We start from the raw sequence: 19,079 nt of genomic DNA on the forward strand, positions 1-19,079 counted from the left end.
GAACAAAATGATAAATTAAAAACTTCTAAAATTATTTAGACATATCCAAATAAATGTCATTTTCACCTTTTTTAATAATTTTATAGGATGTTCTAAAACAAAGAATATTCAGTGAAACAAAGACAAAATGAACAGTCAAGTCTTTCTTTTTTTCGTTTCCAATTTCTTCAACAATACCATCAAGGATGGATTGAAAATCAATAATATCTCCTTTCCCTGATTCTTTCCACTTTTTTAATACTGAAATAATTGCTTTTTCTGCTCCATCATAATCTAAATTCTTTGGTCTAGTCGCAGCAATAATCTTCTCCATATTAATCATTCTTGGAATTGCTACAGAAGTAAATCCTTGATTCTTTTCAATTACACTCTCTTCTTTTTTCTTTTCCTCTTCTTCATCTTCACTTCTCATAAACATCCTTTCATCTTCTTCATCTTCTTCTTCACCTTTTAATATAGACTTACCTTGTCCAATAACTGATTGTCTCATGCCATTCAGTGTTGCTCTATTTCCATTAAGAACACTTGCTCTAGATTGAAGTAAAGATTCTCTCTTTTCTTCTTCAACAACTTCTATTACTTTTTCATCTCCACTACTAAGTCGTTTTAATGGAACAAGCATTAATCGTGAAAATTCATTAATATCAGTTTCATTAAATGTGGGTTTCATCTTTTCAAATAACCTTACTTCTTTTGTTGTGGCTTTCTTACTGAATAATTTTTTAAATGGCTCTGTCTTCATTCCTCTTAAATCAAACATTGTTTGAACTTCTTTCTTTTCTCGTTGTTTCTTTTCCACTTTTGGTTTGATAAATTTCCCAATCTTAGCATCAACACGAATTCTTTTTTGAATCTCTTTAATATTATATAAATTTGGATCAAAATATGTAAATCCACTTCGTGAAACAATTGGTGCTAATAAATCAGGATTACCTGACTGGTCTGGTTCTTGTGTTGGTAATATTTCTCCTCCTTGATCATCAACTGGATTAACATCATCTATATATGGCATTGGTTCATCATTAGGAAGATCCTCTAATAATTTATCTGCAGTTTCTTGTCTTTCTAAAATAGCTTGTTGAGTAGCATTAGGGGTTTTAAGATCATCAATGATAGTACTTATTAAATTATTCTTATCTTGAGTATTCAGTTCAGTTATATTAAGTTGTGATGCATTATTTCCTTTCCAATCAATTTCAGGGTCTTCAAAATCACCATCTTCTTCTTCAATATCAATTATTTCAGCATAGTCACCAGAAATAAAATCCCCATAATTATGTACAACATCTTCTAATATTGATTTACCTTCTAAGGCACTAATTCTTTGATGAAATAATCTATCCTTATGAAACTCTACTTTGTCTGATTTACTGAGAAGAGTATTAGGATGTTTTTCAATTGTTATTTTTTGTATATTTGTACGAGTTTTTTTTGTTCTTCCTTTTTTTTGTGTTTGTTGAGAACTTTGTGTTGCATCATCCTCAGGTTTTTCTGGTGTTTCATCAAAACTACTCAGATCTTCTTCAACTGCTTCAGCCTGTTTAATTGTATCAACAACAGCAAATGTTTTTTTATGCACAGCATCCACTCTGACAGAATAAATTTGAACACCTGCATCAATAGCAAGACCTGCCTTAGCAAAATTTGCTGTTCCTTGATTTTCTAAGGCTTCTACTTGAATAACATCTTTCATATAATCAATCAATGATAAAGCCCAAACATTCTTTTCATTAACTTTTCTTTGGTCACACAACAAATAACATTCAGCATACATCTTTTTAATTTCTTCATCACTTAAATGTTGTCTTGGAGGTACTATTGATCTTCTGATTGACTGTCGAGGTGCTGGTAATGCAAATGAACTTTTTCTACTAACTGGTTGAATCAATGATTCTTCATTCATCGTTGATTTTTCAAGTAATGATATTGATTGCCTAACGTTTGGTCCTAATGAAACTCTCTTCTTGTCCATATCAACTGTTCTTTATCTGTTTCAGTTTTTTTTCTTATTTTTTCTCTTTTTAAATCTTTCTCAAACGTTTTTCTAAAAATATAAATATGACTCAACCAAATAAATTATTTGATTCTTCTCTTCAAAGTCTTAATCAATTAAATAACTTAAATAATTATTGTTGGATAATTCTGTTTTGTCTTCAAAGAAGTTGTTATAATATACTCATTAAATAATGTATTAAAACTACCATCCAATAAATTATTCTTAAAACTACAAATTAAATAGAGTTGATAAATGACAGATTATTAGAGTATTATTTAATACTATAAATTTATATTCTAACTTATAATTTATTACCAAGTCCCCTCTCCAAAGAAATTTACAAACTTATCTTTGAAAAAAAGCTAGAAACTATTCTTAATGATTAATTAAATCTTTGTTAATACTTAAATTTATAGACAATAAATAATTTTGCTTTTTTCAATCCTTTTTTTGTCCATTAAAGTTTCAAGATAAAATAAAAACATATATTTATATTCATTTAAGTAAAAAAATATTATATTATTAATTATGTTATTCTTTATCTAATTTAAAATAAGATTCATTTCCTTATCCTTTTTCTAATTAACTCTTTGTTTTAAGTTTTCATGCATACTATTTATTTAATTGATATTACCAACCTGACTCATACAAAATAATGATAACTTCTTATTTTAAAGGTTAGACTATTAGTAGTTTCATTATATACTTTAGTCTTTAAAAAAAATAATGAATGAGTCAAAGTTTAGGTTAGTTTCAAAAGAACAGGAATGATCTTTTAATTCTTAATTAATAGAAACAACAGATGACTAACACTGAAATTGAAAAAAAATTTCTTGTTACCTCAACTGAGTTTCTAAAACAACCTCATACTCAAAAAAAACTTCTTCAAGGTTATCTTTGCTCAGAACCATCTCGAACAGTCAGAATAAGAACTGATGGGATGTCTGGATATATTACTATCAAAGGAGAAACTCATGGGATTACTAGAAAAGAGTATGAATATACTATTCCATTGAAAGATGCTGAAGAATTAATTCAAATGTGTAATGAAAAAATAGTTAAAACAAGACATTACATTCCAATGGGAAAACATACATATGAAGTTGATGTATTTGAAGATAAAAACAAAGGTTTAATAGTTGCAGAAATTGAACTAGAATCAGAAACAGAAAATTTCATTAAACCACAATGGCTAGGAAAAGAGGTTTCTCAAGACTCAAGATATTACAATAGCCAATTAACCAAAAAACCATATTGTGAATGGACTGAAAATTAAACCATTTTATTTTCATAAATAAAAAAGTAATGTAAAAGTTGGTTGTTATTTTTAAATTCAATTTGAGATGAAAACGCAGATATTTAAAACGGCACTTAAGCATCACTTTCTTTAAGTTTAGCAAGTTCTGCTTCAATACGAGCTAACTCATCATCATCATTATCTTCAGCCTCCATTTTCTTTAATTCCTCTTCTTGACGACGAGTTTCTTCTTCTAAACGTCTAAGTTCAGCTTCTTGTTCTTCCTCTTCTTTTTTCATTTCTTCTTCTAATTTTCGTTGTTCTTCTTCAAGTCTCTTAATTTCATCATCTTCATCAACAGCTTTAGTTTCTACTTTTGGTTCTTCCTTAATTGCAGTCTTTCTTTTAATAGTCCTCTTCTTTTTCTTTCCAATAGCTGGGTCAAAAATAATTTCTTCAATGGTTTCAATTAAAAATCCTCCTTCTTTATGTGAGTCAACTGTTTTACGTGAAATTAATTCGGGCTCTTTAGAGGTTGTTGGTTTTGGTTCTTCCTTCTTTACAACTGGTTTTCCAGTTTGTGGTGGTGGTGCTTTCTTTTCTCCTGTATAAGTACCAATACGAGTTTGAACTGGACCACGTACTCCTTCTGGTGGAACCCAACCATCAGCTTTCATCTTTTGGAAAGCATTTCTTCCACAAAGTTCACAATATGGTTTTTCATTAACAGCCAATGCCTTAAAACGTAATGGTTTATTACATCCATTACATTTAATACAAGTGTCATGATAAGGGTATCCACAAAATTCATAAGCATATACTGATATTGGCTGTCCACAAGCAGTACATTTTGGTAAAGCATCAATAGCATCTTGTTTTCTTTTAGCAGCTTCTTCTTCTTCTTTTTTTTCTTCCTCAAGTCTTTTTCTTTTTGCTTCTTCAAATTTTTTTTCATCATACCCCTCATAATTTCCTTGAGAGTATTTCATTAATTCAGCTGCAAATAAAGTCACTGATTTAGTGTCTGGTTTTTTCATTAAGAAGTCTTGGGGCTCCATATAAATAATAACTCCATGTTTTTTTAAGCAGTCAAAAGCAACTTGCATATCTTTAAGCTATTGTAATAAGTACTCAAAACTCATCAAAAATATTAAAAAACAAACTGGCTCTTTAAAAGTCATTGAATTGTAATCAAATTCTTTTGGAAATAATGAATGAATAATGGCTGTAACAACACGTCCATCATTCCAACATGAACCAAAATCAGTTACGTTCAAATTATAACAATTTGCACGCATATTTGACCACATAAGAACAGCTTCTTCACCAGTTACTATATTTGACATTTAGATTTCAAGTTGAATATGCAGTTGTTTTTATATCTTTTGAAAATGGAAAAAGGATTTATCTTTGGCGTTGAACTGTAAAATAATAAATTAATTTTTAGTAAAATCAAGAATATTATATGCTTTTGGTATTTCAAATATTTCTTCATTTGGAGAAACTGCTTGATAGTCTTTAATATTTGCAACAATACTTAATGAAAAAGCTAAAGGTATTTCTATACAATAAATAATTAGTTATTTAAAGGAGAATATGTTTTAATAAATAACAAACTAAATTGAAGAGGAAACCCAAAGTCATTAGTTAAGTTATTTCTTTCAAAGAAGTCTTCAAAAGCACTGAAATTATCAAAGTTTTTAGATAAGAATTTCATAAGAATTTTAAATTCTGATAATTCTATTGATCCTTTTCCAATCCACATTTCTGCTTGACAAGTTTTTTTTCTAAGAATTTCTTTCTCATTTTTTCTTAATAAAATATTATTTTTAATGTGATTTTGAATATATTCATCATCATAAATTTTAGATTTAAAATGTTTTGGTTTTTGAATAATAGAAGGTAATTCTCTTGTTATTAATTCAGCCCAAAAAGGAGTAACATTATATACTTTACAATTAATTCCATTTATATTCTCATTTCTTTCATATCCAAGTAATGTTTTAGCTTCTTTACAATCAAATATTATTTTTGTTTTCATCGTTGTAACATTTGTTTTTAGTACATCTTCAATTTTTAATTTTCTTTGTGTTCCACATCCACATAACTTTGTAACAGTTTTTTCATTATGATTTACAAAAATAACTTCTCCTTTTTTAAATTGGTTTTTATCTTCTCCAAAGAATATTAATGACCCATTTCCTTTTTGAACGGTGTAATGACTAAATCCAATAATATTCATATCTAATCTTAAATTTTTTCCTCTTTTTCTTATTACATTATTATCAGATGGAAGTAAATATGTCCCAAGAGGAATCCATGTTTGTAATTCCCAATGAAGAGTAAATTGAAAGTCATGTAATTCATTTAGGGTTTCTGCACCATCTATTACTCGTTCATCATAAATTGTTTCATAGTAATTATATGTTTTTTCATATGTTATTTTAATTATTTGTTCATTTCTTGTGCATACTGCTTCTTGAAATGCATTAAATCCATTTTTATTTCTTAATAATGGATCAGCACCATGATCAAATAACCATTGAATAACTTCTATATTTTGCATATGAATAGCGTAATGTAATCCAGGAATTCCATAACAATCAAAATCATTAATATTACAATGACATAACATTTCTTCTTTTAAAGGGATGTTATTAATAATTGCCCAATGAACAGGAGTATATTTGTTTATTTGTTGAGTTGCCATTTTAAACTAAATATAAAAAGATTAAAATGAAACTAACAGAACATTAAAAAAAAACAAAATTCAAATTAGAAGATATTATGATTCAATAACACCAATCGTTCTGATGCCATAGGACAATCATACAAACTTGCCATTTGAAATAAATTTCTTGCTTTGTTTACATCTTTTGGAACTCCATCTCCATTTAATGAACATTCACCTAACATATAATAAGCTTCTCCAACTTTTTTTTTAGCCAACGATTCATAAATCTGAATTGCTCTTGGTTTATCTGCTTGAATTTTATCTGATCCATGTAATAAGATTCCTGCGATTTTTAATTCTGCTTGAATTGATCCATATTTTGAAGCTTCAACAAAAAATTCCATTGCTTTATCTACATCTAGAGGTTTACCAATTCCTCTAAAGAAACACATTCCAATATGAAATAATGCTCTATGATTATGTAACTCAGCTGCTTTAGTTATATATTCCATTGCTAAAGTTTTATCTTCAAATACATATTTTCCTTTATAATACATTACTCCAAGAATATATAATGAATCAGGATGTTTTTTAAATGCTGCTGCTTTAAATAAATCAAATGCTTTAATTTGGTTTTTCTTTAAATTACCAAATCCTTTATAAAAGCATAATCCATAATTATACATAGCATCAGCATTTCCATTTTTTGATGCTTTATCAAGCATGTCTAATGCTTCGTTAAGGGTTTCTTCATTTTTTGTATAACGATATTCATCAAGAAGTAATTGAGCATATTTTGATTGAGCCTCAGAGTTACTATTTAATGAAGCAATTTCATAACACTTTTTTGCATCATCAATACTTTTCTTAACGCCACATCCCCATAAGTAACATAAAGCTAAATTTATTTGTGCTTTTTGATTTCCCATTTGTGTAGCAAATAAAAATAAATGAAAAGCAAATTGGTCATTCTTTTCTACTCCATTTCCTTTATAAAAACAACTTCCAAGATTATTTATTGCAGTTGAGTTATTTTGTAGTGCAGCTTTAGTATACCAATAAACAGCTGATTTTTCATCTTTTAATGTTCCATTTCCATTAAAATAACAATTACCAAGTAATAATTGTGAAGGAATATATCCTTTTTTTGCTGCTTTTAATAATAATTTAATTGCAGTTTTCTTTTCTTTTTCTGTTCCTTCACAACCTTCTCCATGTAATAAACAATATGATAAATTATATAAAGCTTCAACATTTCCTAATTTTTTTGCTTCTGAAAACATTTTAAATGATTGTCGTTTATCTAAACTTCTTCCCCATCCTTTAAATAAGAATACTGCTTGATTATTTAATACGTCTGGTTTTAGTTCACAATTTTTTGAATTAAGTAAATAATCAGATAACGTCTGAAATGTTATTTTATGTTGTTCCTGTGTGTGATGAGGTGTTAATTGACATAATGCTTCATAAAATAAAGCTTCTTCACAATTAATTTTTTGTAATTGCACAAAAAGAATATCAGCGTTAGTAATATTTTTTGGAGTTCCAATTCCTAATAATTGTGCAATTGCATATTGAAATTTACATATAGGAAAAATTGATTTTAATGAAGCAAACATTTTAATAACACATTCAGGAGAAACCATATATTTTTCATTATTTTCCATTCTTAATACTTTTCCTTTTGAAACTTGTAATGGAATTTTTGTTGGTACTACTCTACATATTTTTTGCATAAATTCTTCAAAATTGTCAGATTCATTTTTTTTGTCATCAATAATTAATATTCTTTGATTTGCAATATCTTTAAGTTGATCAACAAGAAACATAATTGCTTGCGGTTGATTTTTACTTGCTGCTTTAATTAAAAGGTCTCTTCCTTTTCTAATAACATTTTTATCATTTGATTTAAAAAAATAATCACCTAATAAATATTCTTTATCTCCATGATTTTCAATTGTTGTTTTATCATTTTCTAATATTTTAATTGCTTCTTCAACGTCAATATGATTTTTTAATTTTAAATATGCTAAAATCATTTGGTTTTGTGTGTCATACTTATCAATTGATTCAACAACTTTAATAACAGACTCTAATAAATCAAATGGTTTTCCAAGTGAAAAGTATACTTCTTTTTGTTCAATTTCAACTACTTTATTTGATGACAATATTTTATATTCTTTTCTAATTTGTTCAATATGTTCTAAACATGTTTCAATATTTGGTCGTTTATTTTGATCTAATTCACAGCATGAAGTAATTAAACTCCAAATATTATCAACAATTAATGGATGTTTTGGAATAGAATTTCCATGTGACATAACTTTAGAAATACTTTCATCATAAGGATCAATTTTAGTAAATGAAAAATACATTGTCATTCCCAAACTATAAATATCACATGGATATGAATATCTTTCATTTCTAATAACTTCTGGTGCTGTAAAATTTTGAGTTCCTAACATTCCTGTATGTAGTCCTCCTGAATCAATTATTCTACTAATTCCAAAATCAGTTAATTTAGCATTAATTTTAACAATATCTGTCCAATTAAATAAAAGTATATTTTGTGGTTTAACGTCTCGATGAATAATGTGTTTTTCTACATGAAGATAACGTATAGCTTTTGCTACATCTTCAGATATTTTTAATAATACTTCTTCACTTATTTCTCTGTATTTAGAAAGTAAACAACCAAATGGAGCAAGTTCCATAACAATATTAACTGTTGGTGCTTGTAATGACTCATCTCTATATGAACAAATATATTTAATAATGTAATCATTTTTAAGAAATGCAAATAGTTCGTTTTCTTTTCTCCCATCAGCCATTAATGCCTTTTTAATTGCAACTTCTTCGCCGTTATATTTTCCTCTAAAAATTTTACCCTCTTTCCCTTCTCCTATTTTTTCAATAAGTTCAATTGATGCTTGTTGTGGATTTATCCAATTAGATACTTGAGTTTTATACCTAATAGTTATTTCATCTGACATTACATTTTGTAACAATGATTCAGATTTAACTGTTTTTAAAGGAGAGACAATAATTCTAATTCGAATAATTGTTTCTACAGTAGGATATATCGGTGTAAGTTTTATAATTACTTTATTTTCTGCTGGTAATTTTCTAATTCTAAGTGCTCTTATTGGTTCAATCTTAGTGCTTTTCTCTTCACTTTCAATAGCTTCAAATTTAATTTCTATGTTACTTATTTCACATCTTAACGTTATAGGAATACTATGCATCTGGTCTACTTGTATTGAGCCCAAATCAAAACTTTTTTTTGGTGACACACAGATTGGAATTTTGAGACGAATGAAATTTTCATTGTTTTCACTCATCTTCTTTGTACAAATGAATCTCTGATTGTTTTTGTTTCATTTTTTCTTTCTTAAAAACAAAATTTAAAAAAAATTTAAAATAGATAACAAATTAATTATATAACAATAGAATTTTTTTTTATTATTCTTTGTTTTGTTAAGACTAACTAATTCATTGTTATTATTTATTTGTGTTCTACTTATCTTTTTCTTAAGAACAGGTGTTCTTCTTTTTGAAACTAAACTTTTATTTTCTTTTATTTTATCATTTCCTTTTTATTTAATTTATTAGTCTTATACCTTTTCATTTTTGTATTTTTTTGAGTTAATTAGTTTTTATATCTTATATCTTTCTATGTTTATTAATTCTTCTTTATTTTTATTGATATTTTTCTTCAAATATTATTATTCCATATATTATTGCCATATTATTTAAAGACACTTTTATTCTTTATATAACATATAACATATATGTTTTTATTGTTTACCATTTTTAGTAGTAGTTGTTTGTACAATATCATCTTATGTCTTTTATATTGGATAATAATTTCATATGAATTTTCTTATTTATATATTTCCAATATTTTTTAAGTAATTCATATAAACGCTGTTAATATATTAAATTTCTCTATTTTTAGTTGATATGACAAATACAAATCATTAGAATGTTTTCTATTATTATCATCTTAATTACATATCATAGATAGTATTTTACCATCTCTTTACTCTTAGAATATATAATCATCCTATACTTGATTTTTTTTGATAATAAAAATAGCAAGATTTAATTATTCTTTTTTTGTTCTTTATTTTAAACATTTGTGTTTTTGAAAAACTTTAAATATACCGAGTGAATTGAGTATCTATTTATTTCCGTGTCTTCTTTCACTTTTAATATACCTCCTGTTCTTGTTAGAAAATACTGACTCTTCTTATTATGTTGAATATTCTTCAGATCGTTCTCTTCAATTAAATGAAACAATTCTTAGATTTTAGTATTAACGTTTGTTGAAATCATATTGTCCAGTTGTTTATAATAGTCAATGAACAGATGAACATATAGCTAGATATTTTTAATGGGAATACATACTCATAATGTACAGTAACAAACTACCTGCACCTCACAGTTACAGTCACTTGTCTTCAATGTAAAATAGTTAATTCATTATCTGATTTATGAACTAACATCTAAAAATTACAGGGTGTTAGTGAAATATATTATATAATTTATATAGAGGATGTAATGATATACAACTTTTTGGTTTTACAACTAAGTCATGACTATTTAGTAAAAGAAAATACTCTAATATATTCCAACTACTGTATGTTATTAAAATGGGAGTTATTGTATTAAAATAGATAAATGAGAAGTTCCATCTTTTTTGTTTGACATTTTGAACAAGGATTAATTATTTACACTTAGATTAGTACTTACAGTAGGTTATGTTAACATGACATGAGATGGATTATAAACAATCTAATTTTCTTCTATAAACAAGATATTCAATTTATGGGGAAACATTGTTCTCCATAACAGAATGTACTATATTATTAGTGAATTAAACACCTAAGTTTATTTGTAGTAAAGGAAATCATTGTGAAAGATTCAAATAACACATAGATAAATTTATTTAGCTCTGGTTTCAGATAGTGAAAAGTGTAGTTCAACTTGAATATATTATCAGACTCTCTAACTTATTATATCCAATGGTTAAAAGGCATTATATAAAAGTCTATTGGACTTTCAATGAATTATTTCTAATTGATGATAATTGTTAAATATATGATTAAGATAAGTGTTGGAAATTAACTTTGGCTCTTATAAAGATTGAAACAAATTAGGGCATTCACTAAAAGTAATGAAAATATCTTTATTCATTGTGAGTCTAGATACAGTATTTGTGAATTTGCTGATAACTATTGTTTTTCTTATCAGTAATTGGTGGTGTACAAAACAAGCAATCTTGGGTGTAGTAAAGAGGCTAGATGATATTGTTAATCATTCAAGAAAGATATTAGATGAATAACAAAGATATATATGATGTATTAATTTATAGTTTTTTCTTTTCATGTTGAAAAATAGAAATTAAGTTAGTCAGCAGAGAAGACTCAATCCAACGATATATTAAAATGTTCAAATGAACACTCAAAGTAATGAACATTCTAATTATATTCTTTCTACTTTAACCCAATTTGATTTATAAAATATGAATGTTTCTCAATAAGCTCATCACTACATTTTATTTTACGTTTATTTTTTTTCAAATATAAAATAGAATCATTTATCTATTTGAGGAATGAAAGTTTCATGAATTTGAACGTCAATACACTTTAAAATGCAATGATATCAAAAAAATATTTTCCATCTTCAAATGTAAATAAACAAATAAAATGTTGATAAAAAAGAAAGATTTCCTTAAGGAAAAAAATAAAGAGAAGTAATGAAAATGATTCATATTTAAATGAACATAATCTTCTAACAATAAATATATTTGGAAGAAGAGTTACTTTTTATTCCAAAAGAGAATTTATTCTTTTTTAGACAGAAGTGAAAATACAGATAAATTATTTATATAACTTGGTTTAAGTTTTTATAAAACATTAAATGTAGAGTAATACAATAAAATTTTATTCAAAGAAATAAAACTTTTATCATAAGTTCTTACCCACTGTTATTGGATTATATTTGACATTAATCACTATCTTCAGTATATTAATGCTTCGATAAATCCCTTTTCAATTTTTTATTACTTATTTTTCTTTAAATAGTTTCAGGGTTTCTATATTATTATAATAAAAAATTATTAATGATTAATATAAAAAAGAAAATAACAAATATAGTTTTTTTATGTTTTAGTAATAATAAATGATAATGTGATTCAAACAAGAAAAGTTAATAGAAAAAAAAAACAAATTTTAATCTCCATTTGTTACTAAAAGTTCTTATGCAGAACGAACCAAAAACATATACATTTGTTCGAACTATAGAAAGAATTATTTCTCAAATTTCAAATTCATTAAAAAATCAATTAAACGATATGTCAAAACCAAGAACAAATGAACAAAAGGCATTTGTTGATGAAATATTTAATTGTCATCAATTATTAATGAAAGCATTGATTATTACTCGATACTTAATATCTGATAGACCATACATTGATGAACTCATTCGTGGAACAAGTATTTTACAACATAACATATCATGTCTTTGTGAAATGACAAATTTTATTTCAAAAGACATTGCTACTGTATTACCATGTATTCGTGTTCTTCCTTACGAAGTAGAAGCTGCATTAGAAGTTTTGTTAGAACATCAATTTAATTCTTTACCAAGACAAATTCATAATTTAATAAATCTTCGGGATTCTTTCATGGATCCAACTCCAAATTTTACAAAATTAACTATTTACTTAAGAAAACTCTTTTATTTATGTGCATTAAAATATCCATTTGATAGTGTTGATATTGTTCATGGAATGTTAGTATGTAAAACACCACAATATTCTGTTTTCCTTACATTGAGAAATCCTAGTGTTATTTATGAAGAACATTCAGATAACATTTCATTTGAAGTTGTTTCAATTTATCCAACTGAACAAGAAGTTAATTGGCAACGAATGAATACCACTAGAATGAAAGATTGTCCATATCTTCTTGATAATTTAAATAAATGGATTAATGAAAAATTAGAACCTCCTAAACCAATTATTTTAAATGGAATAGAAATCAAACAAAAATGTTCAGAAGATGAACCAATTCGTGAATTTAATATTTTAAAAAGCTTTTTAGATAAATATGTTGTTTTCCTTCATAAACATATATTAGAATCTAAAAGCCAATCATCAAAGTTAGGTTATCCTTATTTGTTATCTCAAATATCAAAAAGAGAACATAATTTCATTAGTAGAACTGAAATTTATTATTGGGGGAAAACAGCATCTTCATTAGATCATTGTCCTCAAGGATATAAATCACTTGAACGTCCATGTTTAGTTTATGAATATTTTCCTAAAGAATATAGAATTCAAGTTACTCATAACCCTTCATTACCGATTCAATTAGATTCAAAATTATCATTAACAGAACAACTTATAGTTGTTACAGAATATTTAACCCAACAATATAAAGAACAATTACAATTTGAATCAACACCTTTATATCCAATACCATCATTTGTGCTTTCACCATTAACTGGTAGAATAAAATTATATAATGTAGGATTACCTCCATCATTAGTAGAATATTTTGAAACATTATTTAGTATTGGAATTAATCACCCATCAGTTCTCAAAACTGCAATAACAGAATTTAAGTTAAGAATGAAATATGCATCACTTCATACTATTGCATTAATGCATTCCCAAGCATCTAGATTAGAAGAGCCACAAATAGTGTATATTGAAAAAAAAGAAAAAGAGTCATTAATTAGAGGATTTCCATTAACATATCGTCTAAGTGACTTTACAAAATTGTATGTTACAATTGAAAATAATATTGTTAAAATGGAATTACAAGTAAATGGTGAATGTATTGATGATGAATATTCCAATACATATATTTGGGAATCATTTGATAATCTTTATGAATATTTCTTTACTTCATTCGAAATATTATTACAAAAAGCTTATAACACTACCTTTCCTCAAATATTTTTACATTACTTTAATACAACTAACAAAGATACATCTTTTAATATTGTAAATAGAAATGAAACATTATATGTTTATCATTTACTTCTTCCTTTTGTTCAAAAATTATCTATTTCAATTGACAATGACCTTCAATTAACAATTAAAAATATTCCAACAAAAATATATAATTTAGTTAATGATGATGGAGACTATGTTATAACAACTCCAAAAACATTTATTGATGATGATATTAATATTCTTCTTTCAAAATATGCCACACTTTTTCAAGTTACTTTATTTGCTTCATTTATTGGTCCAGATGAAGTAACATTTGAAAATAAAGAAGTTCAATTTACTGAAAACAGTGTTATCATACCTAACACACTTAGTGTAACATTTACATCTTCTAATCCTGAAATTGTTATTATGGAATGTAAGGTAATAACAGACATTGAGTCAGAACAAAGTTTGTTTGAATCTATGAATTCACATAGAATTCATTTTATTTTTGATTCACCTAAATTAAGTATTCAACAATTTTTAACATTACGTTATACTATTCAACATTTATTAATGAGTACACTTTCAGTTATTGTTAATCATCCTATGACTCTTAAAACAGAATATCAATTGGATATTTATAACTTTTTTGTATTTACTTATCAATGTGATAATTCTTCTCATCGTTATCCTTCATTCTATAGATTCATACATCATTTTGATAATCAGTTACAAGTATGTTGTAAACCTTTCAAATGTGTTTTTGAACGAACAATTGAACGTTCTCTTCCAAAACAAGATGAATATTTTACATCTAAAGAATTACCAAATAAATTATCTTTAGTTCATGCAATTAGTCATCTTTCTATATTAGCATCATTATTAACCACTTCACCAGCTTCTGTTGTTGATCAAAATAATTGTTTTAAATTAGAACATTTTATTGTTTCAAGTCCATTAAGACTTGATGGTTTTAGCCCAGTAATTACTTTAAAACAATCAGAATCAGCAAGTGAAAATTCAAGAATATTTGCAGAATATTTTAATGATAGATTTACTGTTCCTTTCAATTCAAATTCAATTTCTGCTGCGGCGTTGTATATTAGTACTTTTATTACTATATCAAGATTTGATTTTTCAAATGAAATTTCAATATTACCTAGAACCTATTTAGTTTGTTGTATTTTTTAATATTTATTTTTTAAATTATAATAACTTATTACTATAGGAAAGCAAAAAACAAATGAATGGATTTTATTTTGACTTTTCATTAAAACCAACTGGAGAAAAGTCATTGAGTGTTGAATTAATATTTACTATGATAAATGGTAATAGATTTAAAATAGGAATGACTTATACATCAAATGGTTGGTATATCATGCAATGTGAACCAATGAAAAATGGTATAACAACTGATTTTAGAGGTCATTTAAGGTTATTGTTAAATAAACAAGATAATTCTCATGCTTCTGATGGGCTATTCAAAATTATTCAAGACTTTAAAGATAATAGAAACAACCTTTAAATATACTTTTATTTGAAATCATTCTTAAATAACATTACTGAATTAAATTTATTCAATCAATTTATTTCTATCTTTTTTTATGCTTTTTATTTCCTTTTTTCTTAAATGAAGAATTTCCAAATGTTTTATTTCCTTTCTTTTTATCTTTACCATACTTTCCCCATTCATCAAAGTTTAATGCATTATCTTTGTTAATATCAAATTTTAAAATACCACCATCAAATTCTCCTTGTGTTAATTTTAATGTTCGTTCTCTTTTCTTTTTCTCTTGTTTTTGTGGTAAAAATCCAGGTGCAATAACAAGTTCTTCTTCTCTAACTTTCTTTGCATTTAATTCTCGTTCTTTTTTTTCTTTTGCTTTTGTACGAAGAAGGATGTTATATGGTTGTTTAATTGTTTTAGGTTTTAACCCAAGTCGTTTTCTAAAATCATTATCTAATTGAATTTTAGCAACTCCTTTTGAATGTTCTCGAGCAATTCTTTTAACTTCATTATAAATTTTGTTAAATTCAGACTTATCTTGTTTAAATAAAGCAGGCTTAGTTTCTTGTTCTTTCTTTGTTTTCTTTAATACTCTTGACATCTGAATAGGTTTTAAGTTTTTTTTAATTTAATCAAACTTAAACAAAAAGAAAAAATTTTCTAAAAACAATTATTATTCATTATTTAACAGATCATCACTCTATTTGATAAAAACTTGCAAAGTTAGATGCTAGCCTTGACAAACTTGAATTCTTATGATGAACTAATTCAGATAATCTGTGAAGAAATTCTGTTGTTGGTGAAAGGGTAAAGAACATTGTTGTTGCAAAATAATAAAAACAATTTAAACCATCTAAGATAATAGGTGTGGATTTAGAGCATATGGCATGTATATAAAACCTACGAATGTCATTTATTTGGTTATCAGATAAATATTCTTTCTTTAGTAAATACAATTTACAGAAATATGAAACATTTTGATAATAAAAATGAGTTGATTCTCTTTTAAAAGAATGTACAATTATTTTCTGAATATTTGATTCAATACATTTCTTCCTAAAAGTATCATTAACTAAACATAAATTTAATATCATTATCACTCGTTGTTTTATTTCTTCGTTTGTTTTTTTCATCAAATAATTCACACATTTAATAAATGAACATTGTGTTAAATATTCTTTAAAAACATCATCAACAATTAGTGATGAAGTAATTGATAAAATTAATTCTAGTTCATTGTCTTTCCATAATTCTATGTGAATATAAGACCATTCAAGAACATTACATTTAATAACAATTTTATCAATATCTTTTTCTCCTCTTATAATAAGATTTAATATTTCACCTAAGACAGTTTTATCTTTTGTTTTCATTCTTTCAATCCAACTTTTTGTTCTTTTTGCTTTTGTTATAGTTATATCCATTTGACAATCAAATAATTACTAAATTTAAGTTCTTTCTTAAATAAGAATGCTTTGAAGTCTTTCTTTTCTCTTCTAAACTCAAATCATTATGCTTTATTGCTTTTTCACTCTTTTCAAAAATCTGACTTTTCGGTTGTGAATATGATATTCTATTTATATCTTTTGTATTTTTTTTTTTGACATTTAATTTTTTGTCTTCTTGTTGACTTTTTAAACTGATTTTTCGTTTTAATGAATTTTTCTATGACTGAATTAAATTTCATATTACGCAAAAAGTGTGGATTCATAATTCATGTTCCACTCAAACCTAGATTCATTAAATCTATATGACTTTGAACTAAACACCTCAAATAATAACATGACTTCTAAGCAACTCAACCACCAGCTGAACATTTAAATATACACTTTTTATGAATCATTTTTTAGTATCAAATAGACTTTCATACTTAAACATAGTCCGCATAACAGTTGCTATATTCTCACTACATCACAAACATTCTTTTTAGGATATTAGGATTTATACAGTATTTTTCAAAGATATAAATTAAAATGATAGTTGTATAGATTGTTCTGTATATATTGCCAAAACTCTTAATACAAATAGAATGTGTGTTGACTTAAAATGAGATATACTTAAATAGTTTTTATAAATGAAACACAATTGTTTTCTCTCTGTACGTCTTCATTTTCATAGTATATAACATAACACAATGAGAGTTGTTTATGGAAGTAGTAATATGAATTAATTTTCTCAATGTATTTTATACATTTAAATGGATAATTATGAATTATTATAAATTCATTATTGTCATTTTAGTGTTAATATTATCATTATTTAACGGTTATTACCCATAATATGAAGTATCACTTTTATAAAATAAAAATAATATATCCATTAAGTTTATTCATTTTGATACATCTAAACGGGTACGAAAATTAGCAAAGAAAAAATGCATCTAAATAATTTACAAAAAAGAAAAAAGATGCAAAAAAATTTGCATCCATAGAATATTCCACTTTATTATATTTTGCTCATAAAATAAAAATAAATAAAAAATAAAAAGTATGATAAATACAGAATATATAAATATTTATGTTTATATTTTATGATCACTTGTATTCATTTTGTATGAAATATTAATGAAATAGATGATTTAATGAATCGTATTTAATTATTTTTATTCTTTTTATTCTTTTCTTTATATGTTATTTATCTATCGTATTTTTATATTTATTTCTCTGTTTATATTATTTATCTATCATCTTCTTATTATCTATATATTATTATATTATTATATTCTTCTTATTTTATTATTTTTATGTTTATATTATTTAGATTTTCTTATTGTTATTCTTTTATATTTAAATGTATTTTATTATTTGTTTATTCATCTTTATCATTTTTATATTCTTATCATTTTTATATTCTTATCATTTATTCTCTTTTGATTTATATTAATTTTAATTTTATCTTTTATACTTTTTATTTATTATTATATCATTGATTATCATTTCTATATTTATTTATCATTTATTCTTATTATTATTTTGTTTTCTATATTCTATATCATATATTCATATCATTTTCATTTATATTTTATCACATATTACATATTATAATAATAACATATGATTGATTATATAATAAACATCATAATGAAGTTATACATATAAATAATAAACATAAAAAGGAATAAAATATTTTTCATTAATAAAATAATATTAATTATTTTACACCATTAAATTAACACTTTTATTGAATATTTCTAATTTTTACATTAAAAATACACTTTTTATTTCTTATTTTCTTCTTTTATTACATCTTTGTGATTTATTATTTTTATATTCTTTATTATACTTTCTTTTTATTCTTTTATATATTTTTATTCTTTTTATATTATTTGTTTTTCGTTGTTTTTCTATTTCTTTCTTCTATTATTTATCAATTTTATATTCATTTATTCATTCTTTTTATTTCTTTTTTATTAATTCTTGAGTATTGTATATTTCTTTATTATTTCATTTGTGTATTATCAAAATATATGTTTTATTGATTTTATGTTGAACAAAATATTAAATATAATTCAATATTTTCAATGTTAAATATTAATTATTTATTCTGAAATGTTGTGTATATTTATTATATTAAATGAATATGATGAATGAATATCAATATTATTGTTTATTTGATTTTAAAAAATAATAAATGAATATGAAATAATGAAATAATGAAGACAATGAAATGATAATGAAATAGAATAATCTAATATTGAACAAATCAAATAAAGAA

The 19,079-nt window shown here is 24.9% G+C and overlaps 8 protein-coding genes across 8 annotated transcripts; 2 read left to right on the forward strand and 6 right to left on the reverse strand.

The window, feature by feature from the left end:
• Window positions 1-31: 31 nt before the first annotated feature.
• EHI_178060 (uncharacterized protein) lies at window positions 32-1,972 on the reverse strand (the record flags this gene model as incomplete). Its single annotated transcript, XM_646405.1, has 1 exon — window positions 32-1,972. One exon carries the CDS (start codon window positions 1,970-1,972, stop codon window positions 32-34), a length of 1,941 nt encoding a protein of 646 aa, XP_651497.1.
• An 826-nt stretch (window positions 1,973-2,798) lies between these two features.
• On the forward strand, window positions 2,799-3,272 carry EHI_178070 (uncharacterized protein; the record flags this gene model as incomplete). The annotated part of the gene is made up of 1 exon (XM_646406.1): window positions 2,799-3,272. One exon carries the CDS (start codon window positions 2,799-2,801, stop codon window positions 3,270-3,272), a length of 474 nt encoding a protein of 157 aa, XP_651498.1.
• A 95-nt stretch (window positions 3,273-3,367) lies between these two features.
• On the reverse strand, window positions 3,368-4,579 carry EHI_178080 (uncharacterized protein; the record flags this gene model as incomplete). Its single annotated transcript, XM_646407.1, has 2 exons — window positions 3,368-4,348; window positions 4,397-4,579. 2 exons carry the CDS (start codon window positions 4,577-4,579, stop codon window positions 3,368-3,370), a joined length of 1,164 nt encoding a protein of 387 aa, XP_651499.1.
• A 90-nt stretch (window positions 4,580-4,669) lies between these two features.
• Window positions 4,670-5,943, reverse strand: EHI_178090 (ankyrin repeat protein, putative; the record flags this gene model as incomplete). Its single annotated transcript, XM_646408.1, has 2 exons — window positions 4,670-4,794; window positions 4,851-5,943. 2 exons carry the CDS (start codon window positions 5,941-5,943, stop codon window positions 4,670-4,672), a joined length of 1,218 nt encoding a protein of 405 aa, XP_651500.1.
• A 65-nt stretch (window positions 5,944-6,008) lies between these two features.
• EHI_178100 (uncharacterized protein) lies at window positions 6,009-9,248 on the reverse strand (the record flags this gene model as incomplete). The annotated part of the gene is made up of 1 exon (XM_646409.2): window positions 6,009-9,248. One exon carries the CDS (start codon window positions 9,246-9,248, stop codon window positions 6,009-6,011), a length of 3,240 nt encoding a protein of 1,079 aa, XP_651501.2.
• Window positions 9,249-12,172: 2,924 nt separating this feature from the next.
• Window positions 12,173-15,383, forward strand: EHI_178110 (uncharacterized protein; the record flags this gene model as incomplete). The annotated part of the gene is made up of 2 exons (XM_646410.1): window positions 12,173-15,031; window positions 15,087-15,383. 2 exons carry the CDS (start codon window positions 12,173-12,175, stop codon window positions 15,381-15,383), a joined length of 3,156 nt encoding a protein of 1,051 aa, XP_651502.1.
• A 67-nt stretch (window positions 15,384-15,450) lies between these two features.
• Window positions 15,451-15,966, reverse strand: EHI_178120 (uncharacterized protein; the record flags this gene model as incomplete). Its single annotated transcript, XM_646411.1, has 1 exon — window positions 15,451-15,966. One exon carries the CDS (start codon window positions 15,964-15,966, stop codon window positions 15,451-15,453), a length of 516 nt encoding a protein of 171 aa, XP_651503.1.
• A 94-nt stretch (window positions 15,967-16,060) lies between these two features.
• EHI_178130 (uncharacterized protein) lies at window positions 16,061-16,789 on the reverse strand (the record flags this gene model as incomplete). Its single annotated transcript, XM_646412.2, has 1 exon — window positions 16,061-16,789. The coding sequence occupies one exon, from the start codon at window positions 16,787-16,789 to the stop codon at window positions 16,061-16,063; it is 729 nt and encodes a 242-aa protein (XP_651504.2).
• Between the last annotated feature and the right edge of the window lie 2,290 nt (window positions 16,790-19,079).

Source organism: Entamoeba histolytica, genomic scaffold, assembly GCF_000208925.1.
Source record: "Entamoeba histolytica HM-1:IMSS scf_1104750518987 genomic scaffold, whole genome shotgun sequence".
In the NCBI taxonomy this organism is placed as follows: domain Eukaryota; phylum Evosea; order Mastigamoebida; family Endamoebidae; genus Entamoeba; species Entamoeba histolytica.